Source organism: Chiloscyllium punctatum, chromosome 5 (genome assembly GCF_047496795.1).
Source record: "Chiloscyllium punctatum isolate Juve2018m chromosome 5, sChiPun1.3, whole genome shotgun sequence".
Classification (NCBI taxonomy): domain Eukaryota; kingdom Metazoa; phylum Chordata; class Chondrichthyes; order Orectolobiformes; family Hemiscylliidae; genus Chiloscyllium; species Chiloscyllium punctatum.
The window spans coordinates 20,147,910-20,172,647 of record NC_092743.1 but is presented as its reverse complement, the minus strand read 5'-3'; the positions used below and the strand labels follow the sequence as shown (position 1 = coordinate 20,172,647).

Genomic DNA, 24,738 nt, shown 5'->3' with positions numbered 1-24,738 from the left:
GTACTGCTGTAGGATCTTTTATGTTCACCAGAGAGGGTGGACAAGATCTGGGTTAACATCTCAAGCCATATATTTCCTCAGTACTTCACTGGCCTTCCAGGCTCATTTGTTCAAATCTCTGGAGTGGGACTTGAACTCATGACCTTCTGGCTGAAAGGTGAGAGCGTTATCCATTGAGTCATCTGTGGTTTAATCTAATCTCACATTGACCATCTGTAACTTTGCTTCCTTTGATTCACTGTCCACTTCCCCAGCCTCTGAACTTTGGTCCTGGGTCACTGCAGCTCCAAGAGCTTTGAAGAACTGGTGTTTAATGCAGTTAAAGTCGCTAGCAATTCTCACTTTGTTAATATGCTACTTTCAGGTTCAAATAAGTATTGCTTTCTGGTATTTCATTCGTAGAATTAAATTTGCCCTTCTAGCCATTTTAAAACCTACAATATGAGATAAATTGGTTTGATATCACCATTCTCAATTATTTTTGTGAAGTTTCATTGGTTAATGTGATCATCAGTATTTTGTTGTCTTCTGTATCCTGAGGTAATTGCACAAGAAAGAAAAAAAGAGGAAATGCACATTAATAAAAGAAGCAGGGAGAGGTGAAAATTAGGGACTTGATATTGGAATCATTGTGGGCAGGAGGAAAAAATTACCATCAGAAATTAGTTTTTAGAAGAATGAGTGCTGAACATGGACAAATCACTGGTGGGTCACAGTTAGATTGTCTTCTGTTGGGTAGCTAGTTTAAGAAGGAAATCAAGACTGTTGAGAGATTTACCAGCTTGATACCAAGATTAGAGCTTTAGTTAAAAGGGAGGTGGCATGAGAATCTGAACAAAGAATGTTAAGAAGGGATAAAAGCAGAAGTTGCTGGAAAAACTCAGCGGATCTGGCCACATCTGTGGAGAGAAATCAGAGTTAACGTTTTACACTGGGTGACCCTTCCTGAGAACATGTGAAGAAGGGACCTGATGAAGTGCTCAAAATCCTGAGGAGTCTTGATGGTAAGTAATGAAACCCTGATTCTGGTAAGCAATGAGTCAGTAACTAAAGGCATAACTACAAGATCACGATCAGAAGGAAAGGCTAGAGTTGTTTGGAGATGGGCAATTGTTTGGGGACATAAGCTGGTACAGTGGCTCAGTGGTTAGCACTGCTGTCTCACAGCGCAAGGGACCTGCATTTGATTTCAGCCTTGGGCCATTGTCTGTGTTGAGTTTGCACATTCTCCCCGTGTCTGCGTGGGTTTCCTCCAGGTGCTCTGGTTACCTCTCACAGTCCAAAGGTGTTCAGTTTAGACGAATTGGCCTTGCTAAATTTCCCACAGTGTTCAGGGATTGTAGGTTAAGTGTTTTGGTCAGAGGTACATGGAGAGTGATAGGGTAGGGAAATGGGTCTGGGTGGGTTACTCTTCAGAGGGTCGGTGTGGACTAATTGGACCCTATGGCCTGTTTCCACACTGTGTTGGGATTCTATGATCTAATCAAAAAGGGTGGGAACCTTTTGAGCTCTTAAAAGGGAATTAGATAAAAATCCAAAATAAACATTGAATAGCTGCTGTGGAAAGAAAAGGAACTGAAATTGGGACAGCTCAGGCAATGGCCCATCAATGATAGGCTGAATGACCTCCTTCTACCTGCCTTTGATCTCTGATAGAATCAGTGGCTTGATTTGGAGCCAGAGTAACATCCAGACAAGTTATTCAGAAAGTTACAACTAGTCACGGCAGCTATAATTCCCTGAGTAACATAATGACTTGTTTACACATTAGCTATGCTATGTAATTCATGTCAAGCTTCGACTTGCCTTTCAGATAATATCCTAGCTGAAAAGTCAGGGGGGATTGATTGCTATCTGGCGTCAGTTGATTTAATTAGGGTCTCTAAAAAAAACTGTCCTGATGGCGATGCTTTGTCTGATATCCCTTCCGTTCTTGTACAGAAGCTTTTGAGCCTTTGGCTTCTCTTCAGTTGACTCTCACAGTATGGAAACAGAATCTGATGTCTGAGCAGATGTGGATATGAACTGAAGCCTTTCCACTTCATGGTGCAGTTTTTTGTAGCACTAATGGATTATTCTGTCGCTGTATAAAACTTGATTAGCATGTGCTGGATTAATAGCCAACTGCTCAGGAACCAACTTGAATGCTTCTTTGGATAGGGTCCTCAGAGAGGAGACTTTGCTCATGCATGATGTCAATATTTAACAATTCACAATTCACACTTCCCAATCCTACTTGAACTTGGACCTCCTGTGCTTCACAGGAATGGTCTTTTCAAAGCCAGAATGAAAAAGTAAAATAATTCCTCAGAAACACAAAGAAACAGCTTGGAGGGAAGTCAAGAGTATAAATAACTATTTATCTTAAAAGGATTTCAAGTCATCCTAAAAAAATCTTAATGTTATTCCACCAAACATAGCTCATCCCAAGTGCTATTCTGTCCATCAGAGAAGCCTGTCATTTATCATTAGGGTCCTCCCTCGGAGAATCCTAATCATTAAAATATATTCCTCCCAAGCAAATGTAGCCCTAAATTGGATGTCATTTGTAAGAATCCCTTTCTTTTGCTTTCAAAACCAATATGCATAATAAATTGAATTTAATAAAACTCTTTTGCTGTTTTAGAGTAGAATTTTCAACAAATGTCATCAAATGCCTCAATCTTTTGATTAAATTCAAGGTGTGTTTACGTTACAGACCAACTCGGCTTCATGTTTCAGTAGTTGGAATGTAGAGAAGCTATACAAAGCTTGAATTCAACCCTGTGGTCAAGTCACCTTTGGAGTACTGTGTATATACAAACATACGAATTAAGAACAGTAGTAGGCCATTCAGTCCTTCGAGCTTGCTTTGCTGTTAAATAAGTTCTTGACTAATCTGATTGGAGCCTCAAATCCACTATCCGGCATATGCTCTGCCATCTTTTGTATCCCTTATTAGCCCAGAGTCTATCTACCTCCACCTTCAATATATATCAATGACCCCATCTCCACCGTGCTAGGCATTGCATCTCTAGCTATCTATCCTCTGAGAGAAAACAAGTTCTTCTCCTCCCTGACATGAATGCCCATTTTCAACCTGTGTTCCTATATCTAGTCTCTCACATTGGGGAAGTACATATGTCCCATTTCCCTTGGCAGGTCCTCCTAAGACCTTATGTTCTAATCTGGTCACCTTGTAGTGTCTATGCAAAGGATTCAAAAAAGATTTGCATGGCTAATTCCTGAAATGCAAAGGTAAACAGACTAGATCTTTTCTCTCTTGGAACAGAGGGCTGATCTAACAGGGGTGTTTAAAGTTCAGGAAAGATTTGACAAAGTGAATACGGACTGAATGTTTCCACTGTGGAGACAGGCAAAACTAAACGACATTGTGATAAGGTATTCATGAAGAAATTAAATGAGGGATTTGAAAGGAGCCTGGAAGAGTGGTGAGATTGCAGAACCTGTTATCACAGGACATGGTTGCGCTGTAGAGTTTGGATGTAGTTAGGGAAAGGTTAGACAAGCAAATGAAAGAGAGAAACAAATGTTCTTCTGATGGATTTGGATGACTAATGATGAGAGGGGAATTAAGTTGGAATTTAAATGACATGGTTAGGCCAAATAAACACTTTCTGTGCTGTATGTCCAAGTAAATCTGAAGCAGTTTAGCATATGAGCAAAATACATTTTGCTTCTAAAGGTATGTGTTGTTACTATAGAGTAAAGTTCTGATCTAACCCTGGAATAAAGATGGCAGTATCTCTGGGCTGCCTCATTTCAGGGTCATATTGAATGCTGACTCACATTTGAACTTATATGGCGATTCTAATTTGGTGTTCAAAAAAACTACATAACAATAACAACTCAGGAACACAATGGGGGAGGGATGTCGTAAGACCATAAGGTATAGGGGCAGCAGTAGGCCATTCAGCCCATTGAGTCTGCTCTGCCATTCAATGATATCATGGCTGATGTGATAATCCTCAACTCCACTTTCCTGCCTTTACCCCATAGCCCTTGATTCCCTTACTGTTTATCTCAGCCTTGAATCCACTTAATGACCTATCCTCAACAGCCCTCTGTAGTAACGAGTTCCACAGATTCACAATGCCCCGAGAGTTGAAATTCCTCCCTACCTCCTTACCTCTGTGTCAACCCATTACTTGAAATTATGCCCTCTGGTGTAAACTCTCCCACAAGTGAAAATAACCTTTCCACATCTATTCTATTGAGTCCCCTAAGAATATTATATGTTTCAATAAGGCTGCCCCTCATTCTTCTAAATTCCAACAAGTAAAGGTCCAACCTACATGACCTCTCCTCACAAGACAGTCCCTCCTTATCTGGGATCAGCCAAGTGATCCTTTTCCAGACTGCCTTCAATGCCACTACATCTTTCCACATGGCAGGTGTGTATAACTGAATACTGCAGGCTCAAGAGTCTAGCTATTGACCCTAACCCTTGAGAATATTCATACATGCAAGTTAATGTCATTTTCAAATGCTCAGCAGAAATTATTAAGTGACATTTATAACTGCTGCAGTCCATCTCATGTACTTATAACCATACAGTGCTGTCACCATTTGATACAATTGAATGATTTGCTTGGCCATTTCAGAGGCCAATTAAGGTTCAGCCACATTGCTGCGATCGCACATAGGATTGACTAGGCAAGGAAAGCGTATTTCTTCCCCTGAAGGGCATTAGAATTAGAATGACGTATTATTGTCACATGAACTCAAGCACAGGAATACAGTGAAAAGTTGTTAGTGTTGCCTTTCATGGCGCTATCTTAGGTACAAAGTACCCTTAGATTAGATTAGATTAGATTCCCTACAGTGTGGAAACAGGCCCTTTGGCCCAATAAGTCCACACCGACCCTCCGAAGAGTAACCCATCCAGACCCATTTCCCTCTGACTAATGCACCTTACACTATGGGCAATTCAGCATGACCTGCACATCTTTGGACTGTGGGAGGAAACTGGAGTCCAAGGATGTGCAGGTCAGGTGGATTGGCCATGCTAAATTGCCCATAGTGTTAGGTGCATTAGTCAGAGGGCAATGGGTTTGGGTGGGTTGTATTACCTTATTTATAGTATAAGTTAGATATAAGACATAGTTAAGGGAAATACTTTACAGTCAGATAAACAGATTAGTGAACCGGATGAATTTTTATGATGATCCAGTAGTTTCATGATCATTATGAATGAGATTAGCATGATCATCTGGATGTATCAATGAACTGAATGGAAATAACCACAGCTGCCAGAGTGGAGTTTGTTCTTTTTTGTTCGTGAACATTAAGCTAGGCCTCTGGATTATCAGTTCAGCAATATTAGCACATTTGGGCTGAATGCTATTGAGGCTTGAAAGACGGGGGTATGGGGAGAAATCTGCTAGAATCACACGAGATGTCCAGAAAAGGCCTTTCAGGAGCAACCTATTATATTTTTTAACAAAATTCTGGATGTAAAGGCAAGATTCTAACCAGGTGAGTTGTTTATTAAGGGGGATGATTGCTTTTTGACCTGATTAACGTCAAATTAACCTGTAGTTTTCTGTTCTTTGCATCCACTGTAAGAAAACTGGGTATTGATAATTCTTGACATGGAAGTCAGTGCAGGTATGTGGCAAGTCCAGCTCACCACTTTGTCCAATGGACCTCCATGATGGAGACCAGGCTGCAAAGCATTAGGAACGTTCCATGGACACTGTCTACACAAAGCCCATAAACATTGGCATCCAACATGTGCCACCCTGTAAGAGCACTCATGACACATTTATCTGAGAGTGGATGGGCCCTCACTTGAGCAACATGGCTGTCACGTGCTTTGAGACATCTGGTAATCATGAGAGGTGATATGTAAATGTTGGCCTTCCTTTTCTCTCAAATACTATGTTATAGTGATATGAAACTGGCTTAATTTCACTGGTGCTAACTAAAGCACATCAGTAAGACATCTGTCAAAGTGATGCAGTCTCATAGAAGCTGGAATTTCAGGAAAATAATGGGCTAAGGTAGACCCGCCACTTGCAAGTCAGGAGTGGGATGGAATATTCTCAAATTGTTGGAATGACTGCTGCTCCAGCAAAGCTTAAAGAGCTTGACACCTTCCAGGATGATGGTGACACTCAATCAGCCCTCCATTCACTCTTAACATGTACTTCAGCCATCACCGATGCACAGTGTCAACAAGACACACTGGAGTAACTCACCAAGATTTATTTGACAGCGCTATCCTAATCTGCAACATCTTCAATTCAAGATGGGCAAAAATAGCAGGTGCATGGGAATGCTTCCACCTGTAAGTTCCCTTCAAGTTACAAACTGGAAATATTCCTTCCCTGGGTAAAAACCGAGGAACTCTCTCCTAACAGTGCTGTGAGGCTACACACCATTTGAACTGCAGTGGTTTAAGAAGGCGACTTAGCAGCACTTTCTCAAGGGCAGTTAGGAGACAGCAATAAATGGGGGCTTTCATAGTGATGCCCACATCTCAGCAATAAATAAAAAAAATTAGAAACATGGAACATGTATCACCAATCAATTTGTCAACATTGTAATATATACAAACCAAATCGCTTATACAATTATTGTCAATCCTGCAGAAGGACTTGATTGGCCTATGTGTACATATTAACACAGATGAGCCTCCATTATACTCGTCACAACATTTGGCTCAGATAATTCCCAGTGAGTAGTTAAAAATAGTAGAAGAAAATTTAACAATTAGAGGTTTTAAACATTCCCAATACTCCTTGTAGTCGCAATTTCCCTGGGGTGAAATGCAAGCAGAATACAAGCTGGCTGGTTGCAAAAAGAGAAGGACAAAGGTGCTATCAAGAATGATCAACTATATGTGGCTGAATAGTTGCGAAAGACCTCAACCATCTGTGTTGCTTGCTGAATTCATTCATTCGTGTACTGAATTAAAAGAATGTGATAGTTGAGCTGGTTTCGATGGCTGGCTGTATTTATCGCTATGGTGAGGGACTGAATCCAAACATCGTCAGAGATAATAAATGTACCTGTTTTTCTGGTGCTTGTTGGTGCAAGCTGCTTTCTTTGTGTTAGAAAGAAGAAAAGCATCATCTTAAAGCTTGAAAAGCAGCAAATTGAGTGCCGAGCATTAATTTTTATCAGTCCTCCTACGCGTTTTCCTCGGAGTAAATATTTCGAACATGTTAGTGGATAAACACATCCTTTACTTGTTAAGTGATTGCTAAGTAGCAATTTATGTCAATGCAGATTTACTTAATTCCTGCACTGCGTTAATTTTTTTTTCCCATTACGTTATTTTATAGCACCAGGGAGAGCTACAAAAATTCCAGTGTTATTATGTCATGTTCTTTATTTTTTTTTGCCACCTAAATAATTTCATTTTGGAAGGAGTAGATATGAAAAGTTCCTGACTGCTCTCCTAAGACCTGCTTAAAATTCCACTGGGCAGCTACCTCTCAGAATCGGCAGTCTTATTTGTGGGGGTTACTGTCTAGCCTGGACTTGTTTGTTTGGGAGCCTTCACATTTTTCCTGATGTCTTCCCCAACAGTAACAATAGCTTATATCAGACCCTGATACGGTTGACTAAAGTGGATCAACAGGAGAGGATTCAAAGTCAAAGGTGTAATTAGAGAGGCTGGGAGCTTTAAGAGGGGATAGCAGTGCTTAACGTCTAAATAGCTGAAGGCACTGATGTCAAAAGTGGATCAAAGAAAACCATGAATAAGCAAGTCGGCAGAATTGACAGGGTGTAGCAATCTTGGAGGATTGTTGAGCTAATTGCACAGAGGTATCCCATCACTAAATCACCCTTTATCTACTCGTGCACAGTACATTGGCTGTGGCCAGCCAGCTCGGAGTCAATCCTTTGAACTGAGGAGCTTCTAAATGTTATAATGGTCAGCTTTCCTGATTAGCCCACGTTAACAACCCTCACCAAGGAACTCATTCAAGAAGATCCACTACAGTTGTGGAGCTGGAAAAGTAGAAAAAAATGAGACCATCGAGGGAATGCAAAGATTGGAATTTTAAGATGGAGGCTTTGGTGGAGCAAGAGCTCATGTTGATCAGTGAGTGTGGGGCTGTTGGTTGACTGAGTCTTGATTTGAAATACAGGCAATAGATCTTTGGAGGAGCTGAAGCCCATGGAGACTGAAATATGACCAAGGAAATGTTGGAATACTCAGTGGTCAACTGCTTACACTCACAGCCTGAAACAATTTGGCCACCTCAATTCTTCAATTTACTTCCAGTTTAACACTAAAAATTATATTCAGCTTAACTGGATAGGCAAAGTGGACTTGTAAGAAGTGTAAGATGGTTGGCAGTTGTGCCCATTTATCGGAAGGCAGTCCTATTAGATAAATATGCCTGCACTTGTATAAATGTTAATTGATGATTGAGAATTGGTGGCTCTTAGTTTTCCATTCATTGTGCACTTGGGATTGAAGAATATTTAATAATGGGAAAAGCTTTTCTTTCCTAAAATTCCCATCGCAGCAACTTGAGTTGAAAAAACCCATTGAAAGCATAACCAGTGTGCAAAGAGCGAAATGAGCCTTTAGTGTCAGATAATTCTAAAATGCAGTGGGATAGCTTTGTGTTTATAACGTTGCAATTGCATAAAGAACACCTGATTCTTTTTACACATGATCCTAACAGGAAAAAAGTTCATCCAGTCAGTCTGAAATCATTTTAACCCAGGTGTCAGAGATGTTTGAAATGTGCTATGGTAGTGTACCTCATGTCTGAGCCAGGAGGAGAAAGTGAGGACTGCAGATGCTGGAGATCAGATCTGAAAATGTGTTGCTGGAAAAGCCAGGAGACCTGGGTTTAAGTCCTACTGGCTCCAGAGATATACAATAGCATCTCAGAGCAGGTTAATTAGTGTAAATGTCTATATGACCCCGCCCTCCAATCTGAATTTATTGCTCCTAGCCTGGCCCCTGACACTTGTTATGGAGTAATGCCTTTAGAAAATGGAAATTAAGAATTCATTCTCACATGTCATGGATAAAATTCGTATCTTGGGCTAATCCTAATAGGAAAAATGTAATAACATTTTACTCGGCTTCAGTTTTTCATAAAATTAATGAAGACAGGATCTCAATGGCTTTGAGAGTGGTGTGTGAATGAGAGTGTTAAGATTGCCTGATTGGGCATTTGTTTGAATTATTGCATTAAAGATGACTTCAGTGTATTCTAGATGGGCAGGCTATTCAGAGTGAAGAATGGGCTTCCCAGTCATTTTATCAAAAGGAATTTTAATTAAAATTTCTGACTAAGAAGATATGAAAGAATACATTTTAAATTAAAATGGGTTTTCCTTTTGTTCATTTTGGTTTCCTCTGGCTCAACAGGAAGCTGTACCTTTGATGAACCATTCAGTGATTGCGGCTACACCCAGGGAATGGAAGGTAGTGACCTTGACTGGGAGCAGATCAACACAATGGTGAAGCCTTCCCTGGATCCATGGATACCAACAGGTTTGTTGTAATATGGGATCAAAAAAGCATATGCTAATCTGATTGTCAGATATGGCTTATTGTATCCTGTTTGATACCAAATGATAAAACCTCTATTTATTGCAACACGATGCTGGTGGTTATATTACTTGCTGCTATGAAGTTAGATTGGAATTGGCTTTTATTCTTGTGCTGTTAATGCTTGACCTTCTTAATTAACTTCTGGGTGTTTTACATGAACCTGTCTAATCTGAGTCACTGATCTGAGTGCAGGTATGTGTTTCAGCTTGATTCTGAGCTAATGTGTAAGTATAAATCGCGCACTTATCGTAATGCTTCCATTGGGAAGATGTGATGGAAGTTGTGTGATATACAAATATTATTTTTAAAGCATGGATTTCAAGCCAGTGACAAATAAGTATTATTTCAGAATCACTTCCGAATTTAGTGTGTCAGTGATCAGGTGACTGCAAGGTCCCTGGCATGTTAATTGAAAATTGTTTGTTTATACGGTGGAGTTTACCACAGGGAATAAGCATTGCAAGACATTAATTTACTCTTAGTTTAGAATAATCAAGTATTGATTTTTAGCTGCAGCTTTGTGTGCCTATATTTCAGGGAATGACCCTGATGTATGTGATGTGGAGGTGCCATTGTCAGACTGGGGTGGACAAAGTCAGAAGTCACCAGGTTATAATCACACAGTTTATTTGAAATCACAGGTTTTCGGAATGCTGCTCCATCATCACCTAATAAAGAAGTAGTGTTCCAAAGGTTTGTGATTTCAATTAAACTTGTTGGAATATTAATTGGTGTCATATGACTTTTGATTGCATAAAGTGGATGGTTTGTATACCTTTCAATATAATCTATTTTAGTGTTTGAATTTTAAACTAGTGGCATGTGATTGCTCTGTGTCTATAAAGGGTTTGAACAATTATTTTGTCAGTATTTCCATAGCCAGTGAGATTTCATTTAAAACGTAGTATGAAAGAAAGAGAGACTTTCTGGAGAGTAACAGAGTTTTGTTTACATTGAGCAAGGTTTATGAATAGTTGTGCATTAGGCTTAAGGTCAAATAATCTAGATGTTTTTTCTTTGGCTTAGGGGAAACACCCACAGCTTGGGAAACTTTTTTTTTGTTTCAATTTTCAGAAACCTTGGGTAGAGTTAGGTGTGTAAGGAAGTTGTACCTGAAGAAAATGAATAGATTACATTTGTTAAAAATAGTTTCCCTCAATGCAAAGAGTTTGATTTGAAAGTTCCAGGTCAGATATTTTTTGGGTGAAACCCTGAAGTGGTTATTTTAAGCTGAGAAAGTCTCAGCTCAGAAACGAGGCTGTTAGTCTAAAGACCAAGAATTGAAGCGTTAGTTACATTTTAAAGAAATTCTCTCTGGTGGGAGTACTGTAAAGGGATGCTGTTTAGTTTGATGGGATTATATTTTACTGTTTGTTTTGAAATCTTTAAATTTGTTAGATATAAATAGTTTGGTTTTGTTATGTGATCAGCTTCTGTTGTACTCATAAAACAAACTGGCAGCAATTATGCTTATGCTTCATTGAAAGACCAACTTGTTAAAACCAAAACAAACAAAATCTATCAATTCAGATTTTAACCCACATTATTGGGTGATTAGATTCCCTACAGTGTGGAAACAAGCCCTTCAGCCCAACCAGTCCACACTGAACCTCTGAAGGAAAATCCCCCCAGACCCATTTTTCTTCAGACTAATGCACCTAATACTACAGACAATTTACCTGACCTCATATCTTTGGACTGTGGGAGGAAACAAGAGCATCCAGAGGAAACCCGCACAGAATGTGCAAACTCCACACAGACAATTGCCCGAGGCTGGAATTGAACCTGGGACCCTGATATTATAAGGCAGTAGTGCTAACCACTGAGCCACCGTGTGCCCAGGGTGCTTGAGATAAAGGGATGGGAATAATGACAGTGACTTTCATTGCATATAAACTGTAAAAATCAGATTGATGATAATGGTCTAGATGTGGAGTTTCACAGAATACTTTCTTGGGATGTTTCTTTTTAGGGAAACCAAACTGTGGCCTCACCAAGACCTTGCATAACAGCAGTAAGGTATCCCTACTTATGAACTCAAATCCTCTTGCATTGAAGATTAAAATACCATTTTCCTTCCTAATTGCTTGCTGCACCTATTTGTTTACTTGCATTGGCTGGCGTACAATATCGAAAGAAAGACTATGGGCACAGGGGCTCTTATGAGCACTACCAGTGTCTGAATCAGGTGGCCTGATTCAGAGGTTGAATCAATATCTGATCAGTTTGATTAGGAAACTATTTCGAATACAGTGGAGGACATTTTCGGGAGCATTTTAGAATAAGTATGAAAATGTATAAAGTGTATTACTTAAATGGTGAACAACTACAGTACTCTGAAGTGCAGTTGGATTTAGGTGCATCAGGTGCATGATTCTTAAAGGGTTAGCATGCAGTTAAGGTGTGAAATTAAGAAAGTTAGTGAGATGCCACCTTTTACTGCAAGAAGTATTGAACATTAGAGTAAAGACGTTCTACAGCAAGGAATTGGTGAGCCTACATTTCCATTACTGTGTGGATCCTTAATCTCTTTATTTAAGGAAGGCAGTCAATACTGTGGAAGAAAGTCAGAGGAGGTTTATTAGATAGAAAGTCAGAATCAGTGGGTTGTCTTTTGAGGATGGGTTGGACAGGCTGGGTTTACTTTTACTGGAAGTGAGGAATAATTTGATTGACGTATATATGATCCTGAATGGTCTCAACAGAAAAGATGTGGAAAAGGCTGATAGCTCTGGGGATGGTGGCTCAGGGATTAGCACTGCTGCCTTATAGCCCCAGGGACCTAGGTTCGATTTCAGCCTTGGTTGATTGCCTGTGTGGAGTCTGCATGTTCTCCCCATGTCTGCTTGAGTTTTCTTTGGGTGCTCCAGTTTCCTCCCAAAGTCCAAAGATGTGCAGGTCAGGTGCATTTGCATGCTAAAAGTGTCCAGGGATATGTAGGCCAGGTGGGTTAGCCATGGGGAATGAAGTGTTCACAGGGATATGGTAGTGGGGAGGTGGGTCTGAATGGGATGCCGTTCAGAGGGTTGGTGTAGACTTGATGGGTCAAATGGCCTGCTTTCACGCTCTTGCGATTGAGTCCAGAACTGGAAGGCACTGTTTTAAAATTAGGAACTATCCTTTTAGGACAGCGATGAGGAGAATTTATTTTAATCGGAAGGTTGTGTGACTTTGGAATTTTCTGGCAGAGAAGGTAATGGAGGCAGGGTCATTGAATAATTTAAAGGCAAGGTGGAAAGACTCTTGTGAGCTAAATAAATCAAAGATTATCAGAGGTAGATGTGAATATAATAGTTTAAACACAGACAGATTTGCTATGATCGTATTGAATGGTGGAGAAGCTTTGAGGAGCCAAATGGTTTACTACTGTTCCTATTTAATGTTTGTAAATTCCTAAAACCATTGTCTTTACTTTTAAGACATTACATTAAACAATAAGCAGTTGCAGCTAATTGTGCTTAGAATCACAATCATAATCAATTCTTTAAAGCTGGGATGTTCCCTGTTCTTTACCCTGGTGGATGCCCTCCTGTTGATTGTACTTCACTTGCTACAACTTTCTCTAGATGACAGGAGCAATGTTAAGACACCCATGTTAAACCTGTTCCACCAAATGGCTTCTCCCCGTAATTGCTGGGAATGTGAAGACATTTGAGCAAGTGCCTTCAACACTGAGTCAGGAAAGCTGTCCTATCAAGCAGCGGTGGCACGCTGTCTCCTCCTAACGAAGGTAGGATGCTTCAGGATTCTCTGCAATAAAGAGGTAATACAGAAAACTAGAACCATGAAACCATTCAGGAGAGCACTCACAGAGTCTCTTGGCCAGTGCATCTCCTCAAACCAGCACGCGCACTTCTGCCATGTATGGTTGTTGCAAAGTGGTGTTTCTATCCACTGATGAAAGAAAATCTTTCCCATGTTTCCTGCTGTATTTTGCAGTATTAAATAAGACCTTATGACAGCAAGGCAGGAAAGGTACTCCTACTCCAGAATGAATGGGGAATCATGGATAATATGGAAGGAGGCCATCATGCTTAAGTCCGCTGTTTGAAAGAGCAACCACATGGGATCAATGTGGATTTCACCAGTTTTCTCATTTCCCCTCCCTCCATCTTATCCCAGCCCGAAGCCTCCAACTCAGCATTGCCTTCTTGACCTGTCCATCTTCCTTCCCACCTATCCGCACCACCCTCCATTCTGACCTATCACCTTCATCTACCTATCACATTCCCAACTACCTTCCCCCAGCCCTCCGGCCCACAAGCCTCATTCCCAATGAAGGGCTTTTGCCCGAAACATCGATTCTCCTGTTCCTCGGATGCTGCCTGATCAGTTGTGCTTTGCCAGCACCACACTCTCAACTCTCATAAATCTAGCATCTACAGTCCTCACTTTCTCCACAGAGTCATTCAAACACACATGGACTGGGTAATGAAGAAGGAGTTTGGTACGCTTGCTTTATTGGTCAGTGCATTCAGTGTAGGAGTTGCAATGCCATGTTAGAACATAGAACACCAGAACATTACAGCACAGCACAGGCCCTTCAGTCCTCGATGTTGCGCCGACTTGTGGAACCAATCTGAAGCCCATCTAACCTACACTATTCCATTCTAGTTCATATGCCTATCGAATGACCATTTGAATGCCCTTAAAGTTGGTGAGTCTACTACTGTTGCAGGCAGTGCGTTCCATGCCCCTACTACTCTTGGAGTAAACAAACTACCTTTGACATCTGTCTCCCCTCAATTTAAAGCTATGTGCTCTTGTGCTAGCCATTGCCATCAGAGGTAAAAGGCTCTCCCTGTCCAACCGATCAATCCCTCTGATTATTTTATTGTCTCAATTAAGTCACTTCTCAACTTTCTTCTCTCTGACAAAAACAGCCTCAAGTCCCTCAACCTTTCCTTGTTTGACCTTCATTATAAGATCAAAAGCTCTTCCCCTGGATTTCCACACCAGAAGAAATAAATTTCTCCATAGTCACTACCTTGTCAAATCCTGTTAGCATTTTCAACACCCGTGATCAGATCACTACTGTGTGTTTTTAATCAGGGTGTTCAGACCCATATTGAGGGCAGTGGGACTTGAACTGGAATAAGGGTGTTACCACTGTCACATGTGAAACCCTTAGCAAGGTTGCAGCAGGACCCAAGCCTGCAATCTTTTGATAAAATCACAATCTTAGAGGTCACACTTATCCATCCACTCATGGCCCATGCAAGAACCCAACTCTTTTATTTTTTTCATCAACTGGGTCAGACAAATTATGACTCATGTCTGGGGCAGGTGGGACATTTCAGCTGGTTCTTTGGGCCCACAGGCAGAGACACTGGTTGCGATGCAGTAGCACTCCTCCTTCATCTCTTAAACTCCAGGCTGCTATCTATTAAAGCTTTCTGTTTAACATTTTCGCATTCACCTCTTTTTCCCAGCCATCTCTTTGAAAGCCCCTTGACACACCATGTGTCTCACCTTAAAGCAACAATTCCAATGTAACACCAGCTTCTGCTATTACAAAATGTTGTCAGGTCACAGTGAATTCATCAAGTTTCTATGGGGTAAACGTGATGTAGACTGGAAACCCAAGGAACAAATTTTTTCAAAGCCAAGAGAAAGCAGCTTATATACTTCATTTACTCTGACCTTTCCAGAGCCAGCTTCTACCTAAACATTCACAATGCAACATTAGGTTCTGTTTGTTCCAACTTAATTTACTTCTGTCCCTTAAGTCCAAACTTGAAATTGCAACTTGGGATATTGATTGTCCCTGTTAATTACTGAGAGATACTTTGCTCAATATTTTACTTCAATTATTTGCAAAGTGTCACTATTATTAATTTAAAGACATCAGTGTGAACAGAAGCATAAATTAATAATGTTGTTCAACACTCCATAAGGTTCCTCCGACTAAAAGGCTAAATGAGAAACATTATAGTAACCAGAACTTAAAGTGGAAATGAAAATCTTGAAAGAGCAAAGTTGGCTAGGGAAGGCCATTGTGGGAGGAATGTTTTGCTGGAATCTGAGTTAAGAGTATTAGGAATCCCTACAGTGAGGAAGCAGGCCCTTCGGCCCAACAAGTCCACACCCACCCGCCAAAGGGCAACCAATCCCCCACACTATGGGCAATTTAGCATGGCCAATTCACCTAATCTGCAAGTTTTTGGATTGTGGGAGGAAATCAAAGCACCCAGAGGAAACCCACACAGACACAGGAAGAAGATGCAAACTCCACTCAGGCAGTTAATGGAGGCTGGAATTGAACCTGGGTCCCTGGTGCTGTGAGGCAGCAGTGCTAACCACTGAGCCACCGTGCCACCCATACGTTGGCATAAATAGTCTATACCTCAGTAAGCTTTGGATGCTCAATCATTGAGTATAACCAAGGCAGAAATCAATGGATATTTGGACACTAGAGTAATTAAAGGTAATGGTGATAACGTCGGAAGTAGGGTTGAGTTAGAAGCTCAGCCATGATTTTATTTTATGCTGGAACAGACTCAGAGTGCCAAACGGATTGCAGTTCTCACTTTTTAGGTTTTCATGTTGTTGCTTCTCGTATTCTGTTTATTTTGGAGAAACAAATCATTTCCTTTCTTATTCTGGACAATGTATACGCAGGGACAGGGACAGGAACAACAGGGGAACACATTATGAAGGATGAAAAAAAAGAGGAGAGGTACAAGAGATATTTTTTTTAAAAATGAAGGCGTGCAGTGTTACTATTGAAATGAAATTGAGCCGAACTTGTAAAAACCTATAGATAACATCAGAAAGAGGAGGCTTAGGGGTGTAAGTGGTCCCACAGATTTGAGGTTCTGAGGAAATAAAGTGAGCAGACTGTATATTTAGCCTTGGTTTGATCACATGAGGCTGCAGGAAAATGGAAGGTATTTTGCAAGTTAGGAAAATGAATGAAGAAATAGTGTCAATCAAAGCACTGATAAAAGAAAAAGAAAGAGATGGGGCAGACTGAGTAAATTGAGAGAGGAAGCAGATATCAAATAACAAGCATTTTGTTCTGAGCACTTTAAAATATTTAGATGGTTTTATTTCCAATATTTAGTTATTCCAGTCCATTTAATTGGTTTGTGAGTTAAATAATTGATCAGATTGGCTCTTATCTAGACTGAGGTAAACAAATTCCTTGATTTCTGCCATTCAAACTCTGCTTATCTCTGCTTTTCCTATATTTGTATCTTCTGAGACACTCTTAATGTGACTCGTGCATAAAGCATCATTTCAAATGTCAGTGAGTCACTCAGAACCCTTATGTAGATTTTAAAAATGGACAGTACTGATGAAATATCTGAAATAATCTTTTAACATAATGGAGGAATATTCTTTCTGGCAAATGTCTTAGAAGAAGTTTATTGAAAAGATTGGCTCAAACAATGGATTGGATCGTTGATAAGAGTGGAGTTTTTTTCTTTCACTTGGGCTATGTATGAGATCTCATCCACCTTATCCACCCAGTGTCAGCATCCAAAATGATCTCTTCAACACAAACAGAAACAGAATTTGCTGGAAAACCTCAGAAGGTCTGGTAGCATGTGTGGAGAGAAATCAGAGTTGATGTTTCGGGTCGAGCGACCTTTTCTCGGATTACGTCTTCAACCTCAATCAGCTGTGGGCAAGAACAAAGCTCACCACCATGGACATCCATGACACCAGTTTGCAGATGACTGCTGGATGATCGTTCATGCTGTACAGAACATGTAAAGGACATGCTCGACATTTTTGGGCTGTCTTTAAACATCATTTAGATTCAGTGCCCCCCATCAATATTCCCCTACCAGTTGACTGTCTCCTGTGTTAGCTACATAGATGGGTCATTCTGAAATCTGTGCAATACTTCCCAATGTGTCACATGCCTCTCTGCTTTTCAGATGCTATTCCACTCCTAACTTCAATGCTGCTCCAGACTTCATTACTTTTGGCCAGTTCTCACCTTCCTGCCTATTCAGCCATGGGCTCACTCAGTTCCAAATGCTTGGTCAGGCTTAAATCATTATTTTGCCTTGACACAATAAAGATTTTTTCAGTCAACCTCTCTCATTCGACTCATTCAGAGTCAAACAAAGCAGATGTGTGCAGGTTCAATTCTTGAGACCTGATGAATTAGCTCATTTTCACTGTGTCAATGTTTCAGGTACTATAACTGCTGCCTTTCATTGGGGAAGGGAAGAAATGAGCCAGTGTTACTCCATCGAATTGAAGCTGGCGAGTATCATTGTGTGGGTACTGGATGAGGGTAGGAACAGCAATAATCTAGTAACTGATTCTCTCAATCCATGCTGTAAACACGGGTGAGATAGCTCAGTCGGAGCCAGTGATTTGAAGAGATCAGGGGAGTCGGTTACAGGAAAAAAGACATGATGCTTATGAATGCAAAATAGGCTCATATTGTACTGGAATATACTGAGAATGACTTAATGTGTTAAAATAGCTTATTTACCAGGGCCCCTGCTGTATTCAAAAGGGAAAGCCTTCGATGGCATCAATAAAGGGTGTTTGACTGAAGTTGAATATATTAATAACACATTTGAAGGCTTTGACTGTTGAGAGTAATTAACCTCCTACAGATAGGTTATTGCTGGTGACAGACTGAACTCTTGCATGCTACTTTGCTTATTCTAGGTTATCCCACCACGAGCTGAATAATTTGAATCACATCAGTTATTTAGCATTTGACACAGCCCTTGAACTGATTACACTTTGAGCCAAATATTCTCTCGCCTGGTAAATAAACGCAGCAAGCAATTTTAGCAAGCCCCAGGTCAAGGCTCTGCTGTTTGATGTGTCCCACACAAAATCCTTTCAGTAACTGAACAAGTCTGGGCTGGTGCTGTTAACTTGAGTGCTGTAGGCTCATGAAACATAATGTAGATTAAAAAATATACTTGGATGCGAGATCCTTGAAATCTATGAGGTTAAAAAAGAGTGATGACATTCAGGGCAACAATAAATGCAATCCTGGTTATCTGACTTCCTGGAGCAGCCAGATCATTAAACCTATGAATTAAGGATTGACTCTATGGAATAGAGGAAAAGTGTATCGTATAATCAAAACCAAAAATACTGGAAACGTTCAGAAGATCAGACGGTGCCTATAGATGGAGAAACAAGGTTATTGCTTCAGGTCAATGACTTTCTATCAGCCCTGGTTAAGCGGTGGGTGGCAATCAGGAGCAGGAATGCTGCTTAATTACTTTAAATCCTTCTTTTCTCACCTGGAGATCTTGATACCACTATGATTATCCCCACCAATTCATCTGTTGTCCTACCTTCCCTTGCCACTCTTTCAGACAGGCTGTGACTCAAGAGCTGAAGCTCTTCAGATCTTCAGGGCTACATGGTTATAGTAGTAAAGAGCATTCTGGGAGATGTTTTCATCATTTTGGGATGCCCTTTTCCCACCACTGTTGATATAACTTGATTTGCTGTATCCCTATTTCTATATGAGGTCATAACAGTGGCCGACACAAGCAAGACTCAGCTATTTTTGGCCAGTTCCAGATGGAAGGAATTCCTCTTGGTCTGTAGACAATTTGTATGTCTTTTCCTGTACGTGTGTTAACCAGTCAGCAGGGTGGCAGTTCTTGGGCCTGTGGCGAGTGTGGACAATGCTTCAGCCTCTTTGTTTCCAGAACTTTCTAGAAGGAAGGGCAACTAGGTTCACTCACCTCCATCCATCTATTGCACTCTTAGGTACCTTCTCCCCAGCCCCACCCACCTCCCATTTATCCCTCCACCTTGGAGGCTCCCTGCCTCATTCCTGATGAAGGACTCTTGCCTGAAACGTTGATTTTCCTGCTCCTCGGATGCTGCCTGACCTGCTGTGCTTTTCCAGCACCATTCTAATCTTCACTCTTCTCCTTTGTCCATTCTACTCCTGTTGTAACTTGCTTCCTTATGTTGGTGGGATCAATAGCAGAAAGTGGGTACAAGTCATCCACTTCAGTAGATCTTATGTAACCTGACCAGTGCCAAGACTGAATTTGAACAAATCAGCACAGGATCACTCTGTGTGGCTCAGTATCTAGCCCAGCGCTGCTGAGCTAGTTGAGAATTTAGCTTTGAATTGGGCAACGAAATATTGCTTGGTTCAAAAACAAAAATTCTTTTTCTTGATGCTGCTTCTCAAATCTATGAACATATGAATTGTGAATAGGCCATTCAGCCCCTTCAGTCTGCTCAGCCCTTGGCTGGTCTGATTGTGGCTCCAACTCTACTTTCCCATCTACTTCCATACCCTTGGACTCCCTGTCAATCAACAATCTATTTATCTCAGCTTTACAAATATTCAATGATCCAGCTTCCACAGAACAACAACTCACAGAGAAATGTATCCTATTTCCATCTTAAATGGGAGATCCCTTATTTATAAACTCGATCTCCTAGCTCTAGTCTACCCTGGGTGGGGAAACAACTTTTCAGGTCCTGTTAAATTCCCTTAAACTTCTCAATAAATTCACCTCTCTTTCTCAATTGGACTATAACCTGGTGTTGTGTGACTTCAGACTTTGTCAACTCCAACTGATAGAGGTCCAACACTATCCAACCTTCCTTCATAAGGTAACCCCCCCGACCCCCCATCCCAGAAAACAGTCCAGTGAACCTTCTATAAACTGAATCTATTGCTATTAAATTATTTCATAGGTAAGGAGAAGCAAAACTGTGTGCAGGACTCCTGACGTTGACTCACCAACACCCGACATAATTGCAACAAAACTTCCTTGCTTTTGTATTCAAATTTACTCCTGATAAGCAACAACATCCATTTGCTTTCCTAATAACATGTTGCATTTGCATGTTAGCTACATGTGATTCATGTACCAGGACAGCAGATTCCCTTAAGCTGCAGAGTTTAGCCATTCTTTTTCCATTTCTACTTCTCTACTCTGATTTTTGACTTTTCTTACCAAAGTAGATGAAATTATATTCTCCCAAATTATACTTCAACTGCCATATTTTTGACTACTCACTTAAACTAAATTCCTTTTTAAACTCAGTAGTCCTCCTGACAGTTTCCTTTTGTATTTAACTTCGTCATGAACAAATGCAGCAACCACGCACTTCCTCTATCCAAGTCATTTGTATCTAAACTGTAAGTAGTTGAGGTTCTAACACTGATGCACTCCAATATAACTTAACGGGATCTTATACAATAGCTGCAATATTGATTCTTCTATTTTCAACAAGTTTAAGTGATTGAAATGCCTTGAAAGGACAGGCCCCTAAGTTATTAATGTTGACTTTGGGCATGAAAATATACTTCAATGAATTCTGCTGCAAACTGCACATATAAAGACACTGGATGATCAGGGCAACACTGAGGATGGTGGTGCTAAGCTTCATCGTTGAGCAAGTTACAGATACTCTCACTGTTTTGTTAACATTTATAGAATGATCACTTTGGAAAGGTATAGGTGCTCATGAAAATTTGAGTTGATGAAATAAATCAGAGAACAAAGCATTTTTAAAAAAATTCACATACTTTTTCCTGACTTTGAAATGGATTCCCTTTATGTCTTCTTTTGAAAGCAGCCTGGAATGTTATGTTACATTATTCAATCGTTTCTAAATGTTACGATTCTGTTTTCTAACCTACACCCTGAACTATTCACCCATATTTACTTGCCATCTTTGGCTCCTGGTTTGGCAATACTAGGATGTTATGTTTGACACCCTTGTTTTCAAAGTCCTCCTATCTGTGCACAAACTATTCCTTCAGTTCCGGCTTCCTGCACATCCCCAGTTTCAAACTCTGGGTGTGGGAAATTGTGTCGCACAAATTTGACCGAGTTTTTTGAAGAGGTGACTGAGAAGATAAATGTGGGCAGTGTGGTAGGACTTTAGCAAGGCCTTCAACAAGGTTCCACATGGCATACTGGCTAATAAGGTTAGAGCACCTGGAATCCAGGGAGAGCAATTGGACACAAAACTGCATGATGATGGGAGACATAGGATGGTAAAGGATTGTTTCAGACTGGAGGCCTGAGACCAGCAGTGTTCCACAGGAATTGTTACTGCATCGACTTTTATTTGCCATTTATATAAAAAATTTGGATGAGAAATTGGGAGACATGGTTAGTAAATTTGTGATGACACCAAAATTCGCCGTGTAGTGGACAGTGAAGAAGGTTGTCTAAGAGTTCAATGAGACCTTGATCAACTGAGCCAGTGGGACAAGGAATGGCAGATGGAGTTTAAATTAGATAAATGCAAAGGGTTGTATTTTGGTAAGGCAAACCAGGGCAGGATTTACACAGTAATGATAGGGCCCTGTTGAATGTTGTCAAACAGAGAGATCAAGGGGGATTGGAACATAGTTCCTTGGAAGTGGCATCAAGGGTAAACACGGTGGTGAAGAAGGCATTTGGCACACTTGCCTTCATCGGTCAGAGCATTGAGTACAGAAGTTGGGATGTCATGTTACAGCTGTTTAAAACATTGGGAAGGCCACATTTGGAGTACTGCATATAATTTGATTATCCTACTATAGGAAGGATGTTATTAAACTGGCAAGGGGGCAAATAAGATTTACAAGGATGTTACCAAGACTGGAAGGTTTGAGTTATAAGGAGAGGCTGGATTGGCTGGGACTTTTCTCCTTGGAGCATTGGAGTCTGAAGGGTGACCTGACAGAGGTTTATAAAATCATGAGGAGCATTGATATGGCGAATAGTCAAAGTCTTTTCCCCAGGGTGGGGGAGTTCAAATTTAGAGGGCATAGAATGAAGGTGAGATGGTAAAGATTTAAAAGGGATCTGAGGGGCAACGTTTTCACATAGAGGGCAGTGTATGTACAGAATGAGTTGCGAGAAGGAGTGGTAGAGGTGAGTACAATTACAATCTTTCAAAAACTTTTGGACAGGTACATAGATAGGAAAGTTTTAGAGAGATATGGGCCAAATGCAGGCAAATGGGACTAGTTCAGTTTAGGAAACCTGGTCGTCATGGATAAGTAGGGCCGAAGGGCCTGTTTCCAAGTCCTGTAACTCCATAAATCTCTGCCTTATTAACAACAACATCCACATCTGTCAGCTCCAAAATCACTTTGGATTTCTTCCTTTTTCCATTTCTTTCTGCTTCTTTAAGGCACTCCTTGAAAAATAGTTCCTTGATCAAACATTTTGGAGATCTGTCTGCATAATTCCTTTTGAGTGGCACAGTGTCAGATTTTGTTTGATAACATTTCATTGAAGAACCTTGCAACATTTTACTTCTCAGGTGCTACACAAATGCAGGTTGTTGGGATTCTGGTTTCAGTCGCATGTGGTACAAAGCTGAGATCAATGCAAGGTAGAGCCAGGAGAAATGGGGCAAAGAAAAAAACAGGCAAGTAAACAATCACTGGACTGGGTACGGGACAATGAAACCGGGCATCAAACAGTCACGGAGTAAGGAAGGGTGATAGTACATGAAGGAACACCGAGGGAACAACCTTACTGACAGTTAAATGGGAACAAAGAAAATAACAAGAAAATGTTTCAATGAGGAAAGTCTTTAACACAAAGTCCATTTCACTGTGAACACGGCAAGATTAAAAAATGTCTGAATCTGAGGAAGGTTAATTCCATTAACCTCCATTAATCAACCACTGAGACCTTTTAAATTAATTGGGAAGATTTTGATGGATTTTTAATTGCACCAGCAAATCCACACTTCTTACACGATAGGTTAAAATCTCATTAAGTGTTCTAAATGCTACTTCAATGGTGTTGGCATTTTTTTTGCATTATTTTTGTAAGTTTCTGTATTTGTCTTTGGTGTTACTTAGCTCCATGGAGACATCAGTATATTTCAGGTCAATTGGGTTGAGTACCCAATTGGGAATTGTCACCAGGTGAAGATATGCAATGAAGAGTGGGTTTATTGATGCTTCAAAAGGTTAAGAGTAGAACCTTGCAGCTTTGATTCTTAGCCTTTTCTAGGTGAGTTTGCCTCAGCCATTGCTGTTGGACGCTGCATTGGTGGAGGTGCAAGGAGAGGGGAGAGGGCAGTCAGGATGTTAATACCAATCACCTTCCTCTGGCAGAAGGTGGGAATAGGCATCTGTGCGGGTAGTGATTGTGTCAGACTTGCACCACCACAATTGGCATTTACATAGCGCCTTCATGAAAGGAACCCATTCCAAGGCACTTCACAGGAGCACAATTGATGAACAAATGAGGCTTGACACTGAGGAGACATAAGGAGACATTAGGCACAATTTTACTGATGGCTTCCCGCCCTGCCAAAGGAAAAGTCACCGAGAACGTATCCCTGCTGATGTCAGGGGCTACAAGACCATAAGACCTAGGATTGGAAGTAGAACATTTGGACCATCAAGTCTACTCTGCCGTTCAGTGAGACCATGGCTGATCTGATTATCCTTGACTCCACTTTCCTGCCTTTTCCCAAAAATCCTTGATTCCTTCAGTATTGAAAAATCTGTCGATCTCAGCCTTGAACAGAACAAGATTAGATGGAAGGGTGAGCTGTGAGGAAGATACAGAGGTACTTCATTATGGTTTGGACAAGGTGAGTGGATGGCAGATGCGTGGCGGTTGGAGTATAATTTGGATAAAGGTGACATTTTTAATCTTAGAAGCAAAAACAAGAAGGCAACTGATCTGAATGATCATTGAATCATACAGCATGGAAACAGGCCCTTCGACCCACCTTGCCTACACCGACCAACAAACACGAAACTACATTCATCCAAATTTAGTTGCACTTGATCCATATTCTCCGGTGCCCATGCATTTTGAGTGCTCACAGATAGTTTTTAAATGTTGTGAGAGTATCTGCCTTCACCACCTTTTCAGGTAACACATTCCATATTTCTACTACCATCTAGGTGTAAATTTCTTATTCGCAGATCCCCTCTATACCCCTTACTCCTCATCTTAAACTTATGCCATGGGGAAAGATTCTCACCGTCTATCCTATCAAAGCCTCTCATATTTTATATCCCTCAATCAGATCCGCCCTCAGCCTCCTCTGCTCCAAGGAAAACAAATCCAGGCCATCCAGTCTTGCCTTATAACTGAGAATTTTCATCCCAGACAACAACCTGGTGAATCTCCTCTGCATCCTCATCCCTCCGATAGTGTGGCAACCAGAACTGCACACAGTATTCCATCTGTGGTCTAACTGATGCCTTATGAAGTTGTAACAAGACTTCGTTGGTCCTATATTCCACACCCTGGTCA

The 24,738-nt window shown here is 40.8% G+C and overlaps 1 protein-coding gene across 7 annotated transcripts in view; it reads left to right on the top strand.

Annotated features, from left to right (window-relative positions):
- Positions 1-24,738, top strand: part of LOC140476930 (receptor-type tyrosine-protein phosphatase mu-like) — an 887,393-nt gene that overhangs the window by 156,349 nt on the left and 706,306 nt on the right. For all 7 annotated transcript variants that reach the window (XM_072569881.1, XM_072569880.1, XM_072569879.1 and 4 more), the window contains exon 2: positions 9,350-9,475. In XM_072569881.1, coding sequence (XP_072425982.1) covers positions 9,350-9,475 — 126 coding nt within the window. The remainder of the gene's footprint in view (positions 1-9,349; positions 9,476-24,738) is intronic.